The 17922-nt window shown below is 37.3% G+C and overlaps 1 protein-coding gene across 1 annotated transcript in view; it reads left to right on the top strand.

Moving 5' to 3' along the window:
* Positions 1 to 2710: 2710 nt before the first annotated feature.
* Positions 2711 to 17922, top strand: part of PRKG2 (protein kinase cGMP-dependent 2) — a 120222-nt gene continuing 105010 nt past the window's right edge. The window contains exons 1-2 of the mRNA XM_001364891.4: positions 2711 to 3068; positions 16886 to 17350. Coding sequence (XP_001364928.1) covers positions 16899 to 17350 — 452 coding nt within the window. The 5' untranslated portion in view covers positions 2711 to 3068; positions 16886 to 16898. The remainder of the gene's footprint in view (positions 3069 to 16885; positions 17351 to 17922) is intronic.

Genomic DNA, 17922 nt, shown 5'->3' on the forward strand with positions numbered 1-17922 from the left:
TTCTCAAATATCTTATTTCAAATACCATAAGCCATTGACTTGTTCATCAGTTTGATAATTTATCTGCATGCCCTTGTTTTCCAGAAAAAAACAAAACAAAACTCCTTGTCAGGGGTAGTCTTATCATGGACCTCTGGCAAATAAAGACACTTTCAGTTTACATAAAACCTGGTTAATTCCCTTAGGTAGAAAATATAATCTTATTTTGACCTTACTCATTGAGGAGGTGCCACTAGTTGCAGGGGCAAAGATGTAAGTCACAAATCCCATGGGGCACAAACTGAAGGTGTTATTAGCCCTCCTTGCTCCTGGCATCATACATTTAGTATGTGAGAAGTAGGACTCAATTCCAGATTCAGCATGCTATTTCCTATAACCATTTTTAGTGTGGAAGAGTTTTGTAAAATATAAGTTATTAGACAATTGCTAAGGTCACATACAGCTTTTGATTCTCCACTATCCATCATTAGTATGTTCAAAAAACTTAATTTCCTGTTTTACTTATTTTTTGTTATAGGCAAGTATAGTCAAGCAAAACAAATTCTCACATTAGCCATGTCCTCTAAGTCCTGTATAGACACATATAGACATACTTGTGCATATGTATGTACTTGTATATGCATATTCTGCATGGTGAATTTTTCACTTCTTTATCTGGAGACGGGTAGCCTGTTTCCTCTGTAGTTGTGGTTGATCATTACACTGATTAATGTTCCTAAGACTTTCAAAGTTTTTTGTCTTTACCAAGTTGCTATATTTATAATTATTCTCCTGGTTCTGCTCAGTTTACTTTACATCAGTTCGTTTAAGGCTTCCCAGATTCTTCTTTTGTCATTTCTTACAGCACAGTAATATGCTATATTATATATAACATAATATATTATAATATATTATATATATTATATATAATATATATAATATAATATAATATAATAACTTGTTCAGACATTCTGAAGTTGATGGACATTGTTTCAGATTCCCATTCTTTTCCATTTCACAAAAATTAAAAATATTCTTGCCCATCCTTAGTTTTTTTTCTTTACCCCTAACCCTAACCCTTAAGTTGCCCTCCCTCTAATTCTGCCTTCTCTCATTTCCCTCCTATTTCCCTGTTGAGTGAAATGCATTTCTGTATCCAGCTCTGTGTTTTTGTATGTGTGTGTTCTTCTTTTAACTAGTTCAGATGAGACTGAGTTTGAGGTGGCAGCTTCTCCCCTCCCCTATCTCTTCCTTGTTTGTATAGATGTCTACTTGTGTGCCCTGATTATATGGGATAACTTTAACCTTCCTTCTCCTCTTCTCCTTACCAGCACTTTATTTCTAGTCCTCTCTCTTTCCATTGTTAAGATCATTAAGACATAACAGAACCACTCCCAGGCCTTTTAATTAGACTCCTATGAACCTTGATGATGTTAGGATTCAGTGGGCACACAATTTTATCTCCCCATATTAGAATGTAAGCAGTTTATCCTTGACTTAATACTGCTTAAACTGTATTTTTTCTTCCCTTCTTTTTGAGTCGACTATGTCTAGATTTTTTTTTTTTTGAGGTTCGATTAAAATATGCACATCAGGTGTTATTAGTTTGGGAGGGAGAGATTTTGTACTAAAATGTTCCCCCCAATTACTACAAAAACAAACACCACCACTAAGGAAACTTAATGGTCCTATTCAGACTTTTATTTGGGCATGTCATACAAACATACATATGTGTAGGCAAAAAAGGTATGCAGTAATTACACGAATCTCTCTGGACACTAAGTGGTCTAAAACCTGAGAAAGTTATGTGAGAAAGTTCTCTTGATACCCAACCTGGAACAGCCGCTCATATTATTTCCTATTCATCGGCATAGAAACTGCCTTTGACCAGAGAGGATTCTGCCAGTGAAATTCCTTAATGGAGACAAGAGGGAAAGGGAAAAACCACACAAAGGTGTTAACGTCAACCCACAGTAAACAGTGTGGTGTGTGTGTGTGTGTGGGGGGGATATTTTTAGGAAACCATCATGCAACCCACAGAAAAAAACATATAATCAAAAAGCAAAGGGCAAGGTATTACCCGCTTGCTAAATCACCCAGGTTCAAGGCCAACGAAGTTTATGAGGGGGACTAAACTCTCCTTCCCTTGAAACATCGAGATCAATCGCTTGCTCCATATCACGTGCACGGATAAACTGGATACGAGTTATAGCTCCAGAGTCCAGGGTGGGGTCATTAAAAACTGACATAAGGGTCACATGTTCTGCAGAAGTGCATTTGTGTGACATCCTAGGGTAGAATGTCAGCAAGAAGGGAATGGAGAAAAGGTGGAGAACACTGAGTGAAAAAAACAACCTTGGGACATAGGGGTGAAGACAACGATGAACACTTCTTTGAACTGTCCCCTCTTTCCTATCCCACGCACTTAAAATAACAACCAAAAGAATGGTGCCAATAATAAAAATGATCTCCCTCAATTGCTCCCAGCCACACTGTTGTCTCCCCACTGGAGCTGTCACTCTCCGGGGAGTTGGGGTGTAACTGTTGGGCCTGCAGCTCTTGCCCTCAGTGCGCGCACATCCCAGCTGATGTGACCCCACCCTTCAACAGCCCACAGCCCGCTTCTCTGTGCGGTAGGGGCGACGGTCCCCCGCCCTCGCCCTGCGCCTCCCCCCTTTCCTCCTCCTCCTCCTCCTCCTCCTCCTTCTCCTCCTCCTTATTCCAGGGAGGCACAGACGAAACTGCAGCTCCAGCCAGCAGAGCGCGCAGCGAAGGGCGCACGGAGCTCGCTGTCAGCACGACCAGCCTCTCTAACCCTCAGCAGGAGCCGAGCTTGCTAGTAGGAGCTGCGACCGCAGCCACCATAGCACCAGCCCCTGCCCGGCCCGGGCGGGCGGGAGCGCTCAGGGCGGGCGGGCAGCGGCCAACAGCTGCTGCTCAGAACCCGCTTACGCCTAGTGTCCGTTCTCCAGCCACTGCCTCCTCCTGTGCACGGTTGTTAGCGGTGCTGGAGGGCAGCTGAGAGTGAGAAGGGGTGAAGGAGAAACCGGCAAGTAAGGTGACAAAGCTACTCAACTGGAAAGTTCCCGGTAAGCTGATAAGATTCCAGTATCCGGGGCTGGCGGAGGAGGCTAGAGGAACCAAGGAGTGGGGGGCGGGGGGGAGTCCTGGGGCGAGCGAGTGTGCAATGAACGCCTATGATGGTCACCAGCTGAGCGAGCCTCTTGAATATTCTGTGTGCGTGTGGGTGCTCCTGGAGTAGGCTTTGTGTGGGAGTATGTGGCAAGGTCCAGGGTCTAAAGGAAAGGACCTCTTGTGCCTAAGAAAAGCAACGTGGGGAGGGGGTTGGGGGGTGGACTGTGCTGTTGGGGATAGTGGGCGGGTGGGAAAGAAGCTTTCTCATATCCAGTTTCCCTGGAGCAGATGTCCAGGCTTTTGATCTGGGTAGGGAACACTAAGATCTCTCCAGCCTGTCTGCCCTCTCAGGGACGTTCACCCCAGCTTCACGTCTAACAGCACTGGGGAGACAGGCGAATAGAAGGAGTAGTACAACTCCTTGTAACTTGTGCAGGTTAACTTTGGGTAAAAGGGTCTGTGCATCTTTGGTTAGCATTTCTTGATGCTGATAAGAGGGTTGCAGAATTCCAATCTGATCTTTGGACAATAAATTGATCAATGTTGGGAATAAAAGAAAATCCAGTGATTTGGGTGCAGGAATAAGACTGGAAGAAAAGTGGATACAGGCAGTTTTTGTACCCTTACAGGATCAGGATTTTTGTGAGAGGATTGAATATCTTATTCAATCTTTTCATTCAGTTTCTGATCAAATGTCCTTCGAGTCTTTATTAGTAGTAATAATTACAATTTTAATTAATAAAGTATAGCTTATATAGTTTTATTTTTATGAGTTAGCAAAGCAGTTTACAGTTAACTAGCATTTATACTGTGTACCACTCACTGTGCTAAGGACTGAGGATATAAATACAATTACTCAGTGAGATAGAAAAAGAAGAGTTATTTTGATTTTTCAAAACAGGACATCTCAAAGATGAAAAGAATTACTTATGTGATGGGGCAGTGACTTGAACCCTGGGCTGTAACTCCAATGTATTACCTACCACATTGGATCACCTCAGGGAACTTCTTTTCTTTCCTTTTATGATGTTGGTTAATACTTTTACAAAGAAATTCACCTGACCCAGGATAAAAAATAGATGGCTCAGGATGACACTTTTGAGTTATAGTAAGGTTATAGATCTGAAAAGAACCTTGAAAGTCAACTAGACCATTTCTGTCACTTTAAGGATGAGGAAACTGAGGCCCAAAGTCACATAGCTGGTATCAGAGACATGATTTGAACTCAGGTTTTCTGACTCCAGAGCCAATGCTCATTCTACTCTACCATTTGAGTCACTATTGGTTACAGATTCAATGGCATTACTAAATCATTATTTGGATCATTAAAGTAATTTTGGTCCTCTGCAACATTGCTTAATTGAGCATAAAATCTTTGAATGTTAAGAAGATTGATGAGAATCTATATTTATTATATGAAATTTTTAAAAAGGCCAACTTACCTGATGTCTCTATGATATGACTACATAATAGCAAAATTGACTTTTATTCCCAAAAGATAGCATGATTCCCAACCTTTTAGCTTAGTATTGCTTTTTTTTTCTGTTAGAGGTTTTTGTTGGTCACTAATAGCTCTTCATTCTTAGGCATTAGTCAGTTTTTTAAATAAAAAAATGAGGTGGAATATAGATAATATATAATATATACTTCTTTTGGATCAAGCCATAGCTAAGAAAGTATAAACCAGAAAGAAATTAAGGATCAGAAAAGAATTTCAGAAAATTGAGATGTGAAAACTGTCCCATTTATCTGATATTATTGAATGGAACACTGGAAGCACTATACATATTTTTCAGCTGTACAAGGCAATTTTGCAAGAATTGCTTATATTCTATGGCATAAAAACCTTATAAACAGATATAGTCAAAACATTAAGCACATCCTTTACTGATCATAACACTAAAATTATAATCAATAAATGGTTTTTGATAAAAGGATTAAAACTTAAAACCAATTTAATCCTAAAGAAAATAGACTTCAGCAAAGAAAATTACAGCAAGACAACATACTAAAACTTTTGGGTTGCAGTCTTTTACAGGAAAATTTATATCTCTAAAAACAAAGATGAATTAAAGAGAAAAAGAATAAATAAGTGAAATGAGTGTGCTAATAATATAAAAACCAGAAAAGCAACAAATCCCCACAAAATTAAGCATAAAATAAGAAAGAAAAACTCCACTGAAGTTATAAAGAAAGCAAGGAGATTCCTCCCCACCCCAATTTGGAGGGGGGAAAACCCTCAAACCTAAATAAATAGACAAACTGTTGGCAAATTTGATCTTGAAAAGAGAGGGAAAAATCTCCAAAGTTAAAAAAAATGAAAAAGAAGAATTATTAGCAGAGGAAATGTCAAAGGTTTTAGATATGTTGTTCATATTAAGGAAAGTTCCATTTATTACTATGCTTTCTAGTGATTTCTTTAAAACATAATTATTTATGTGGTCTATTATGTTTAGAATTTGCTTAATATTGAAGAAAGCATGCATTCCTAACAAAGCCCAACATACATACATACATATATATATAATATTTTTAATGTGCTACTGTACCATTTTTACTAATACTAAAAGAAATAGTTTTGCATCTATTAGAGACATTGGTCTATAGTTTTATTTTTCTAGCTCAGCAATTCTCGAAGTATAGTTGGGAACTCTGGAATCCCTAAGACATTTTTAGGGCAACTGCATGGTCAAAACTGTTTTTATAATCATTTAAGATATTGAAATTCCCACTACAGTAAATATCAATGATATAATCTCATCTCTATGGGCTGGAGTCCTCAAGAATTCTAGTTTGTAATAGTGTACTCAGACCAAAAAATTTGAGAGGTACTCCTCTAGCTTATCCCAACCTGCTTTTAGTAGTATGACTATATTTGACTCATACAAAGAGACTGGTAGGAACTCTTCTTTCATTGTTTTTGCAAACAATTCAAAACTGGAGTTAATTGCCTTTTATAGAATTAATTGCAAACATATATTTCCCTAGGGTTCCCCACCTCATATATTTTTTTGCTATGTTTAGCTAATAAATCAAGACCATTTGCTTAGGACTCTCTCTCCCCATCATATTCCCATATCACTCATCTTTCCCCACTATTCCTCCTTCACCTCTATCTTGCCTTTGCCATGGCAGACTGCTGGATGCTTGATCTCATCTCCTCCTCTCTTCTCTAGATTACCCTATTATCAGCTCCATTCTCTAATCTTCACTCTTTTCCTACTGCCTGGCTCCTTCTTTGCTGCCTACTCCTATGTTTCTACATTAAAAAAACAACTCTCACTTGATCCAAACATCTCTGTTAAATATCATTCTATATTTTGTCCTCTTCTTGGTAGATGATTCCCAGACCTAAACAGTCAGCTTTAATCTTTGCACTTTATTCCAGTCATAGATCACCTTTTGAAGATCTTGAATTAGATATCCAGAAAGAATTCTAAACCCATCATATTTAAAATGATTCATTATCTTAACCCCCAAACTCTCTCTCTTTCCTAACCTTCTTATAGAGGGAAATATCATCTTCATAGTCACCCAGGCTTACGTAACATCAGTGGCATCCTTGGCTGTTCTCTCATACTCATCTCACATATCAAATCTATTGTGAAATCAAGGTGTTTCTGCTTTATATCTTGTATATGTCCCCATTTCTCTACCCATGTGAACACCATGCTAAACACTGTATCTAATCCCTTCTCTCTTAGACTGTTGAAATAGCACACTAATTGTTTTCTATACAACAAGTCTCCCCCTCATTTGAATGCTACACTCACTTGCCAGAGTGTTTTTACTAAAATACTAGTCTGAACATGTCACCCCTCATTCAATAAACTACACTGGCTTACTATAATCTCCAGAGTCAAATATAAAAACCTCTATTTGATATTTAAAGCCCATCTCAGTTTAGCCTCTTGCTACTATAAATTGTGTGCATGCCAGTGTATGATGTATATGAATATATGGGCTGTCTAGATTTGACTTAGGAGAGATTTTGATAGATATCTCTGGAACCCTGACCATCTTTCAAGGGAGTTTGCAGTTCCTGACCTGTGGGCATTAGAAGAAGGACAAAGAGACCAAAAACTATTTCCTCAAGTCTCTGAAAAGAGTATCAGATTAGAATTATATCAACCCACTCTGCTAAATGTTGTAAAGTCTAATGGTATGAAAGAAATGGCCCTATTTCCTGATCATTGATCTTAAGATTATACTAACCAAGAAGCCAAAGATGGTTGCACAAAAGTTGTTTCCTGATTGCTGGTCCTAAGATTACACCTTCCAGTAAATCAAATATTAGTTATGCAAAAGACTATCAAATCAATGATACATGTAAAACCCAGTGGAATTGCCTGTTGGCTCCGGGAGTGGGGTGGGAGGAGGGGAGGGAAAGAACATGATTCATGTAACTATGAAAAAATATTCAAAATTAAATAAATAAATAAATAAACTTAAAAAGACTATCAAAGATACTGAATAATGATCAAACCTATTTATCTAAGTGAAACATTAAACAGAAATTGGAGTTTTAACAGTTGGAATGTACCAGAAAATATACAAGTCAATGAGCTCTTCACACTGGAGAGAAATGTTTCAGCTTAACTAAGACAGAGGCCCTGATTTCATCCAAAGGAGAATTCCCAAAAGTCTTGAATGCTGGGGCAAACTGGAAGTCAAGGACATTTTGAGGGCTGACTTCTATTACTTGTGTATGGCTCTCTCTCTCTCTCTCTCTCTCTCTCTCTCTCTCTCTCTCTCTCTCTCTCTCTCTCTCTCTCTCTCTCTCTCTCTCTCTCTCTCTCCATACATTTAGAATTGGTCCCAAAGAGAATCTTGCATTGTGCCCCTTTGAAGAAGAAATGTGTCTCTTCTCCAAAGCTCTCAAAAAGTGTTTTGGTAAATTTCTATCAAGCAGGTCTTTGAAAAGATGTAGGCATGGCACTCTTTTAAGTTCAATCTTTATTATCACTTTCTTACACCTAGATAATGAACAAAACAATAAATAAATCTCTGCTTTGAGGCATTTACTGTTTTCTGAGTTGTAAATGATCACATAGAAAACTTTCTGTTTCTTTGCTTCTTTCTTTCTTTCTTTCTTTCTTTCTTTCTTTCTTTCTTTCTTTCTTTCTTTCTTTCTTTCTTTCTTTCTTTCTTTCTTTCTTTCTTTCTTCTTTCTTTTTTCTTCTTTCTTTCTTTCTTTCTTTTTCTTCCTTCCTTCCTTCCTTCCTTCCTTCCTTCCTTCCTTCCTTCCTTCCTTCCTTCCTTCCTTCCTTCCTTCCTTCCTTCCTTCCTTCCTTCCTTCCTTCCTTCCTTCCTTTCTTCTTTCTTTCTTCCTTCCTTCCTTCCTTCCTTTCTTTCTTTCTTTCTTTCTTTCTTTCTTTCTTTCTTTCTTTCTTTCTTTCTTTCTTTCTTTCTTTCTTTCTTTCTTTCTTTCTTTCTTTCTTTCTTTCTTTCTTTCTTTCTTTCTTTCTTTCTTTCTTTCTTTCTTTCTTTCTTTCTTTCTTTCTTTCTTTCTTTCTTTCTTTCTCTCTCTCTCTCTCTCTCTCTCTCACACACACACACACACACACACACACATACAATCTATTTCATGTAAAATGACAATGCTAGGGGACTTATAGTTTTGTGAAAGGAACTAGAGGAACCCTTCTCTTCCACAAACATTATGGGAATGTCCTAAAATTTCACCAGAAGGAACAGAAAGGAAAACAAAATAGAACTAGAACAGTATAAGCATACTTTTTGTATTATTTTTGTTTCTTTCCCCCCTACTTTTCTTCCCATTTTTGCCTATCTTTCTTGCTTGGTTTGGTTCTTGAAGTCCTTTTTGAGTTCCTCAAGAGCTTGTGACCAATTTCCATTTCCCCCCCAAAAGTTTGGATATGTTTGCTTGTTTCTCACTCTCTGCTGTTGCTTCTGTATTTTGCTCTTTTTCTCCATAAATTTTTTCCAGGGTCAAGATTTTTTTTTTCTGTTGCTTACTCCTTTTGCCACCGGAGGATTGGAATTCCTGCATGTTGGTGGTCATTGGTTTCTTAGCTTCTGTATCATAGGGCTTTGCCTTGGTACTATCTTTTCTTCCCTGTCAGAAATCTGAGTGAGGGCACATAGATCTGTGATGTTTTTTGTATTTTGCCCTAAGGCTATCTTCCCCGCCCTGCTTCAAGTTTCATTGCCAAGGCCTGGCTTGGTCTTCAGGGGTAAGTCTGTTGTGCTTTTAGCCAGCTCCTGAGAATTTGAAGATTGCCCTGGTCCTCTCTCTAACTGGCTTGGTAGCTGGTGTGGGGGAGGGGTGGTCAGCTTGAGCTTTGATTAGGGCAGTTTTGCTCCCTTATATTGTGGGAATCACCACTCACTTCCTACCTTTCATGCTGTGTCCAGTGGGAGAACCTTTTTATTCATCCAGTTTTTATTTCTGTCCTTTTGAAATACTTTGTAATGATTGGTTGGAAGGAGATTTAGAAGGCTCCTACTACTATGCTGCCATCTTGACTCCACCTAGAACAGCATAAGAATACTACTGAAATATATAGCTCAATGGATAGAGAGCCAGAACCAGACATGGGTTCAAATCTTGCCTCAGATACTTTCTACCTATGTGACCCTGGGCAAGTCACTTAATCTCTATTGCCTAGCCCTTACCATACTTCTGCTTTGGAACCAATTTTTAGTATTGATTCTAAGAGAGAAGGAAAACATGTACTTTTGGAAAGTACATGCTAGGCATTCTGCTAAGTGCTTTACAAATATTATCTCATTTGATACCCTGGGAGGTAGATGTTAATATTACCCCACTTTACAGTTGAGGTAAGTGAGACAGGCAGAGATTAAGTGACTTATAATAGCTAACATATCTCTGAATTCTGGTCTTACTGATTCCAGGTCTAGTGATGCCTGCTGTATCCTTTAGCTTTCTCAACAATGTCTAGTTGTAGATATAATCTTCCTGGCTTATTTCATTTTGTCTTTTCACATTTCTTTGAGGTTTTCTATTCATTTCTTATGGAGCAATGATATTCCATTAATTTTATGTGTCATAGTTTATTTGTCCATTTCCAAATTGCTGCCAAGGACATTTTGGTGTATAAAGGAACTTTATCTATGCCTTTGACCTTGTTGGAACATAAACATAGAAGTGACATCTCTAAGTCAAAGGAATGAACATTTTAATTCACTTTTTAAATGATAATTCCAAATTGTTTCCCAAAATTATTGGACAAATTTACAGCTTCACCAATATGATACTGTATTAGTGTGTCAGTGTGTTCCCATAATCTCTCAGACATTGTCTATTTTCATCTCTTGTCATCTTTGTGAAATTTATTGGGTATGAAGTGAAACATGAGTTTTGATTTGCATTATTCTTTTTTCCCATTTGAATTAGTTTATTTAGTTAATTTAGAACATTATTCCTTGGTTACAACAATCACATTATTTCCCTCCCTCCCCTCCACCCCACCCTTTCTGCAGCCAATGGGCAATTTCATTGGGTATTACTTGTGTCCTTGAGCAGAACCTATTTCCATGTTGTTGATGTTTGCACTAGGATGTTCATTTAGAGTCTACATCCCCAATCATATCCCTTCGATCCATATATTTGAGCAGTTGTTTTTCTTCTGTGTTTCTACTCCCACAGTGTTTCCTCTGAATGTATTTAGTGTGCTTTTTAATAGATTCCTCCAAGTTGTTCAGGGTTGGCATTACTTTTTTTTTAAAAGCAATATTGTAATCTCTCACATACTTACTAATAGTTTGTACTTCTTCTGAAAACCATATATCAATTAGGCAATGTCTCTTTCTCTCTTTCCTTATATACCCATTTAAAAATTCTGTTTATGCCTGTGTGTGGCTATGAGACCCATATTAGGAATTTCAGAGCCACAAAATTGAGTGATAGAAGTGAACTCCATTGTTATCTAGTCCAATTCGTATTTGACAGAATTAGGACATTTTCCCTGATATCAAACCTCAGTTATCCTCTCTGCAACTTTCACCCATTAATGGTTCTGTTCTTTGGGACAAAATAAAACAAATTGAATCCTTCTAACAAATGACAGCACTGTAAATACTTAAAGACAGCAATTCTATCCCTCTGAGTCTTCCTTTCTCCAGGTTAATATCCCTAGTTTCTTCAAGTCATCCTTACAGGATGTGAATTTAAGGCCTTTCACCACTTTGGGTGTCCTTCCCCAGGCACTCTCCAGCTTATCAATAACCTTTTTGACTTCCTAGAACTGAACATGATCCTCGTGATATGGCTTGAGCAGGGCAGAGTACACAGGAGATATCATTTTCTTCTTCCTGAAGTTATACCTCTCTTATGTCTAAGTACTCATTAGCTTTTCTGCTTACCAAATTATACTTCTAAAGGTATATTAAGTCCACAATCCACTAAACCCTTGAAATCCTTTTAAAACTTCTATTTAATCATTTCACACTCATCCTGTTCTTGGGAAGTTGCTTTTTTTGAATCCAAGTATAGGACTTTACATTCATCCACATAAAATTCCATCATATTAGATTTGGCTCAATAATTTAACCTGTCGAGATCTTTTGGGGTTCTGGATCTTTCATCTAATATGTTAACTATCCCTATCATCTGAAAATTTGATAAGAATATCATCTATACCTTTATCCAAGTTGTGAATAAAAATGTTAAATAGCTTAGCCCCAACTCAATTCCTAGGATATTCCACTGAAAATTTCCTCCCAAATTGACATAAAATCAAAGAATACATCAGTACTGTCTGAGTACAACCAAATCAGTTATGAAATTATCCAGTTGTTTTATTCTAGATTACAATATTTCATATTTCTCAGAAAACAGTATGAAATGTTTTATCAATGCTTTGTTAAACTTCAAGTAAACTAAATTTATAGCATTCCTGCAAGCTATTAATTTAATATCTCAGTCATAAGTCTGGCATGACTTACTCTTGATGAAACCTTGTTGGCCTTTTGTAATAATTTTCTTTTTCTACATGTTCACCAAGTTCATTTAGGAATTGAAGTCAAATTCATTAGCCTGTAGTTATAAAGCTCTGTTCTCTTGAATCTCTACTTCTTTAGTATTGTTACCTCTTATTTCCATAGTCTCTAAGAAATTTATGGATATTTGATGAACTGATTTTCCCCAAATAATGGTTTCCCTTCTCATCATATCTTTGTTGATTCAGTTAATGCAAAACCTTTTTCAATTTCATATAATCAAAATAATTTTTATTTTAAAAATTCTTCTGACCCTCATTATAGTTTTGAAGGACACTTGATTTTCTTCTTTGACTTTTTTGGGGGGTATGACTTTTTATACTTATATTATGCATCCATTTTGATAAAGGATTGTAGAGTTCATGGGGAAAAGTGTAATAAGACTGAATAAATGGTCAGGGAGCCTAGATTATAAAGGACTTTGAATACCAAAAAGAAGACTTTTGTATTTGATTCTAGAGGCAACTGGGAGTTACTGGAATTTATTGAATAAGGGATTGACATAGTCAGACTAGTGCTTTAGGCAAATCACTTTGGGAGCCAAATGGAAGATGGATTAGAGAGAGACCCACCAGCACTAGTGCAAAAAGTCCAGGTGTGATAGGTGATGAGAGTGTGCACTAGGGTGGAGACAGTTTCAGAACAAAGAAGGTGAACTTAAGAGATGTTGCAAAGGTAAAATTGATAAGCTTTGGAAACAAGTTAACCAGAGAGGATGAAAGATAGTGAGGAGTTGAGTAGGATTCCTAGATTGTGAGCCTAGAGGACTGGGATGATGATGATGGTTCCTTTGGCACTAACAGGGAAATGTGAAAGGTGTTTAGATTTGTAGGAGAAATATTATGAATTTAGTGTGGGGCATGTTAGATGTAAGATGTTTAGAGAACATTCCATTTAAGATACCCAAAAGGCAATTGGAGTTGTGAGTCTAGAGATTTGAGAATCCTCAGTATATGAGTGATAATTGCTCACCATTTCTGTTTTCTGTTTTGCTCTTACCCCTTCTCCACCTTTCCCATTGAACTGTAGTCAGTAAAGAGCTGTGGTCACTAAAAAAGAGCTATGCTGGTTGAAGCCTCTCTAGCACTATAATAAGACATAGGTCAAAGACAGAGGTGAACATGTTTTGCCATTGATCCTCTGAAGACCTGATCAGTCATTGTATCATTAGTATTCTTAGTTCTTTCAAAGTTTATTTTTCTTTACAATATTCTGTCCTTATATAAATTGTTCTCCTGGTTCTGCTCACTTCACTCTGCATCAGTTCATTTTACCCAGTATTCTCTGGGCATTTCCATCATTTTTTGCTTCTGTTCTATCATTACATTCGTATAATATCATTTGTTCAGCTATTCCCCAGTAGCCTACAAGGCAATATAAGGTAATTCCTTAAATTATACTTCTTTTCTTTTGTCTTTATTCCTCTAATTCTCCCTTTAGGGTCAGGAAACCTACTTTGCTTGGGAATAATTTCCTTGTTGGTATTATTCTTCATTTTAACTCATTCCCCCTTCCTGTCCTTCTAGGTTTTTCAGTTGAATTTGATGTGTTTCTACACCATCCTCTGTGTGTGTGTGTGTGTGTGTGTGTGTATGTCTGTGTGTTTAACCCACCTTTGCCTAGTTCTGATATGAATGATGCTCATTCAATACTTTCTACTGCCACTCTTCCTTCCATGTTTACATGCCCCAAACATGAGAAATACCTTTTACCCTTGTTTTTTATACTAGTATATTCCTTTTTAATCCTTATTTCTTTAGACCATCAGTGCAAAATCAACCCATTACCAAGGACCTCAGTTTTTCTTATTTAGTTTTTTCAATAAGCTATGAAGACATTAAGAGCCTAAAAGTTCACTTGTTTCTTTTTTCTCCTATTCGAATACTAGCACTGGATCATCACTTATTTCCCTCCAGTTTGTAAAAAAAAAATTATATCTTAATTTTTAAAATCTCATACATGTTGTGAAAGTCTTAAACGAAGATAGAAAAAACCCAACAAAATAAAAAAAATATAGAGAGATTCAAAGGAGTTGATCTTGACTCAAGCCCCTGTTTAAAATCTGACAGATCAAGAACCATCTTAAAAAAATTACAAAAAGGTTGTTTGGAAACAGAGATTAAATGTGATTTCTTCTCAGATGCCTACATGACTCCGTGCAAACCAAAAATCAACTTGTGGGCCAGCTGCCTTGGAGGCATATTTGAGTATCAGTTCATTACTTTTTCCAATGTAGTCTTATTTTTTTGCACATTTTACATTTATACATTTTACCCCAATCATCCAGGATCCACTTCAATTCCTTAACTATGAGTTTCTTCAGATCCACTGTTTTCAAGTCAATCTATTTATAATATTTGAGTTTACAGGCTTGACTGTTTTGAGCCAGAGCTGAGTTCTTCCCCCTTATGTGTTTTTGGATGGAATAGTCAGCATTTCTTGGTCTCATCATGATTCTCTTGGGTTTTGCACTGACCTCCACCTCCTAGAGTTTGCTCCCCTTCCAGATCCTATGAACTTGGAGCTTCTGAGTACTGGATCTTCAGTCCATTCTTTGTTATCACAGGATAGACTAATGGGACCTCAAAGACCCCAGGCTTGGGCTCTCCATTATGAGCTGTGTGGAGTCACTCTAGTCTTTGGTAACTTCCTGCTCTTACTTCTTGGGACTTTCAAGACCTTTCACAGAAGCGACCTCAGATTTTGCTAACTCAAAACACAGAGCCTTAAAGGTGATATATAAGATGGGATATATATATATATATATATATATATATATATATATACATATATATATATATATATATATCCTGTGAGGCTGCCTTGTATAATTACTGACTGGAGGAGTCCCCTTTTCTATTAGTCTTTGGACTTTCATCTGATTTTGCCTTCATTTTTGGAGTGAGAGAAGTCAATTATTGTATATTCAAATTGAATTTATTTATCATTATTCAGTATGATGTGACCTTTGAGGTTTTGCTTGAGTAGGTATGTGAGATCTGTTTAGGCAGCCATCTTTCTGTATTGTCTATCTTAATATTGCTGGTTTTAAAGAAGGAGGCACAAAATATGAAAGGCATATGAAGCCCTCAATACCGAGGCTCAGCTCTCCTAGCCATGCCTATCCTCTAATTGAATACTAAAACACATATTAATTTGAAATAGCTTTGGGAATATTATCTTCTCTAATTCAGTTTCTTCATTATGTTCTCCTAGAACAGTGAGGAATGGCCTTACTATCCTAGCCCTCATAAACATTTGAAGTAGTATCATTTTTCTTTTTTCCTTCAATATTCTTTAAAAAGCAATAACAACAGGAACAGCTAGTTGGATCAGGATAGAGTGCCAGGTCCAGAGTCAGGAAGTCCTGGGTTAAAATATGGCCTCAGAGACTCCCTAGCTGAGTGACCCTGGGCAAAACAACAACAAAAAACTGTATTAAAAGGGTAGATGTTCTGCAAAATCAAGAGAAGATAAAAGGTTAAAAACTTCAATAGAATGAGGATTTCTATTCATTACATTGATAGGGCCTTTGGAATGTGAATGTTTATTAACAAAGCTAGACTATAGTAGGAATGAATTGGAAATTTCAAATCACAAACAATTCATTACTTTTATGGGTAAAGCTGTTTTGTTTTCATCATATCTATTCTCTGCAGCCTGCATTGAGTTCATATTTTTCTTGGTGTGTAACTTAGAGGTTTAAACATTCTTAGGTCTTAATATGTTTATTGTATTTGTCCTAAAGTGTTTTAGAGGTCATTTTTAGTCCATAGCAATCAGTCTGGGTAGTCTAGGTGTTTCAGTGTTTCAGCTACGGGGGACTAGTGACCATGTATATTTTCTCTGGCTATCCTTGACTTCTTAAGGCTCAATTACTCTTTTCTGATTTTGTATAATAAAATGCAATCAAAGATTAGATGACTGATCCTCTAATCACGTTTAGTGGATACCTGCTAATCAGAAGTTTAAATATTTGTTCTGACCAAGTTTGGATTTCATTTCATAAACGCCTTTTAGAATAGAAACATGAGTGTGAGAATAGGTTCAATCTGAAGAAACTGGTATCATTTGGAGTGTGATGCAGATTGACATTTACTCACTGATTGAAAGTTGACTGCTGCTCTCTGTGTTTTAGAAGGAGAAAGGTCATTTCTCTACAATTTATTTACAATACTAGCAATGCATGTGGTTTGAGAAAATTGCCAATAAATACCAAGTCTGTCTTCATGGCCATTATGAATGTTCTAAATCAAGAGTAGAATTCTTTGATCTAACAGCAAAGAGAACTGTGAGAGATGTGACATTTCCATGCCATGATTCCTCAGCTGTTAGTTTTTGTTTATTTCTCTGCCATGCTCACATCCAAATTTCAGTTTAATTGTACCACTTCTTACAGTGACTGTTAGAATATCCTGAGAGAACAGGCCATTTATGTGAAAAGCAGAGCTAAGAATGAGTGCCAGTGAAGTTAAAATGGATGAAAGGTTTAATGAATGCCAGTTCCACTTCCATTACATTGAGAGGGCCTTTGGAATGTGAATGTTTATTAATGACCATGTTGAAGCTAGACTCTGTAGGAGGAATGAACTTTAGAGCCAGAAACATGGAAATTGATTACTTATCAAGCCATTGATAATTTCTCTGTCTTTGAATTGGGCCAAGGAAGATAGGGCAGGTGGGAGGGAGTTGGGGACTGGGGGAGAGAATGTAGGGCTGAGAAATGAGAGGTTTTCTGGAGAATTTAAGTTGGTTGAATGATACATACTTGTGTGTTCTCTGGCAGGTCACTGGGCAAAATGGGAAATGGCTCTGTGAAACCCAAACAGTCCAAGATTCCAGATGGCCATGCTGGGAAATTGTCAGGCACAATTGATGCTCTTCGGAGCAAAGTGACAGAATTGGAAAGGGAGCTAAAGAAGAAGGATGATGAGCTACAGCAGAGGGAGTACCATCTGAGGGAGCTGCAGGAAAAGCTCTCCAAGCAGACAATCGCTCTTGCGGAGATCACTGAGGAACTCCAAAACAAGTGTATCCAGCTAAACAAGCTTCAAGATGTAGTTAACATTCAGGGAGGAAACTCACTTCTATTTTCTCCATACAAAGTGCCTCTTCAGGTCAACCGAAGGACCTCAGGCTTAGTCTCTCTCCACAGCAGGAGAGGTGCCAAGGAAGGAGTATCTGCTGAACCAACTACCAGGACCTTTGCAGAATTTTCATTTGAGAAAGCAAGAGTCAGGAAGGACTCAAGGTAAGCATCTGGCATCCTTTCAGTGAGATTAATCAAGCCCTTTGGCTCTTAATGCTGTATTGGTTGTGGATTCTCTTCCAGCCTACTCACTTAATTCAAGAACCAACTCACTAGGATTTAGGCCTTTAATCAAAGCATTTTATTAAACTCTGATTATGGGCCAGGCATCATTAGGCTTTGGAGATACAAATAAGAAAAAAGATAGAAAAGAAATTGTTCCTGTCCTCACGGAGCTTACACTTCTAGAGAATGAGACTTCTGTGAATTGTTTTCCCAATTTACCATTCAGACTTTGTGCCACATAGCTGAATTGCAGTATAGACTACTGGATTTACCAAAAATCCCTTCTTATTCACTCAAAAACACCAAAAGTTTAATGGATCTTCTTGGGAAACCTAAGCCATTGGGATGATATGCTCATCAGGCACTAGGAAGTATTAATCTTCCTTTATTTTATTAATTATTAATTTATTATTATTATTATTATTATTATTATTATTATTATTATTAATCTCATGCTGGGTTTCCCCTCCTCAAATCTTGAAAATATAACACAAACACTAATAAAATTC

This window comes from Monodelphis domestica, chromosome 6 (assembly GCF_027887165.1).
Source record: "Monodelphis domestica isolate mMonDom1 chromosome 6, mMonDom1.pri, whole genome shotgun sequence".
Classification (NCBI taxonomy): domain Eukaryota; kingdom Metazoa; phylum Chordata; class Mammalia; order Didelphimorphia; family Didelphidae; genus Monodelphis; species Monodelphis domestica.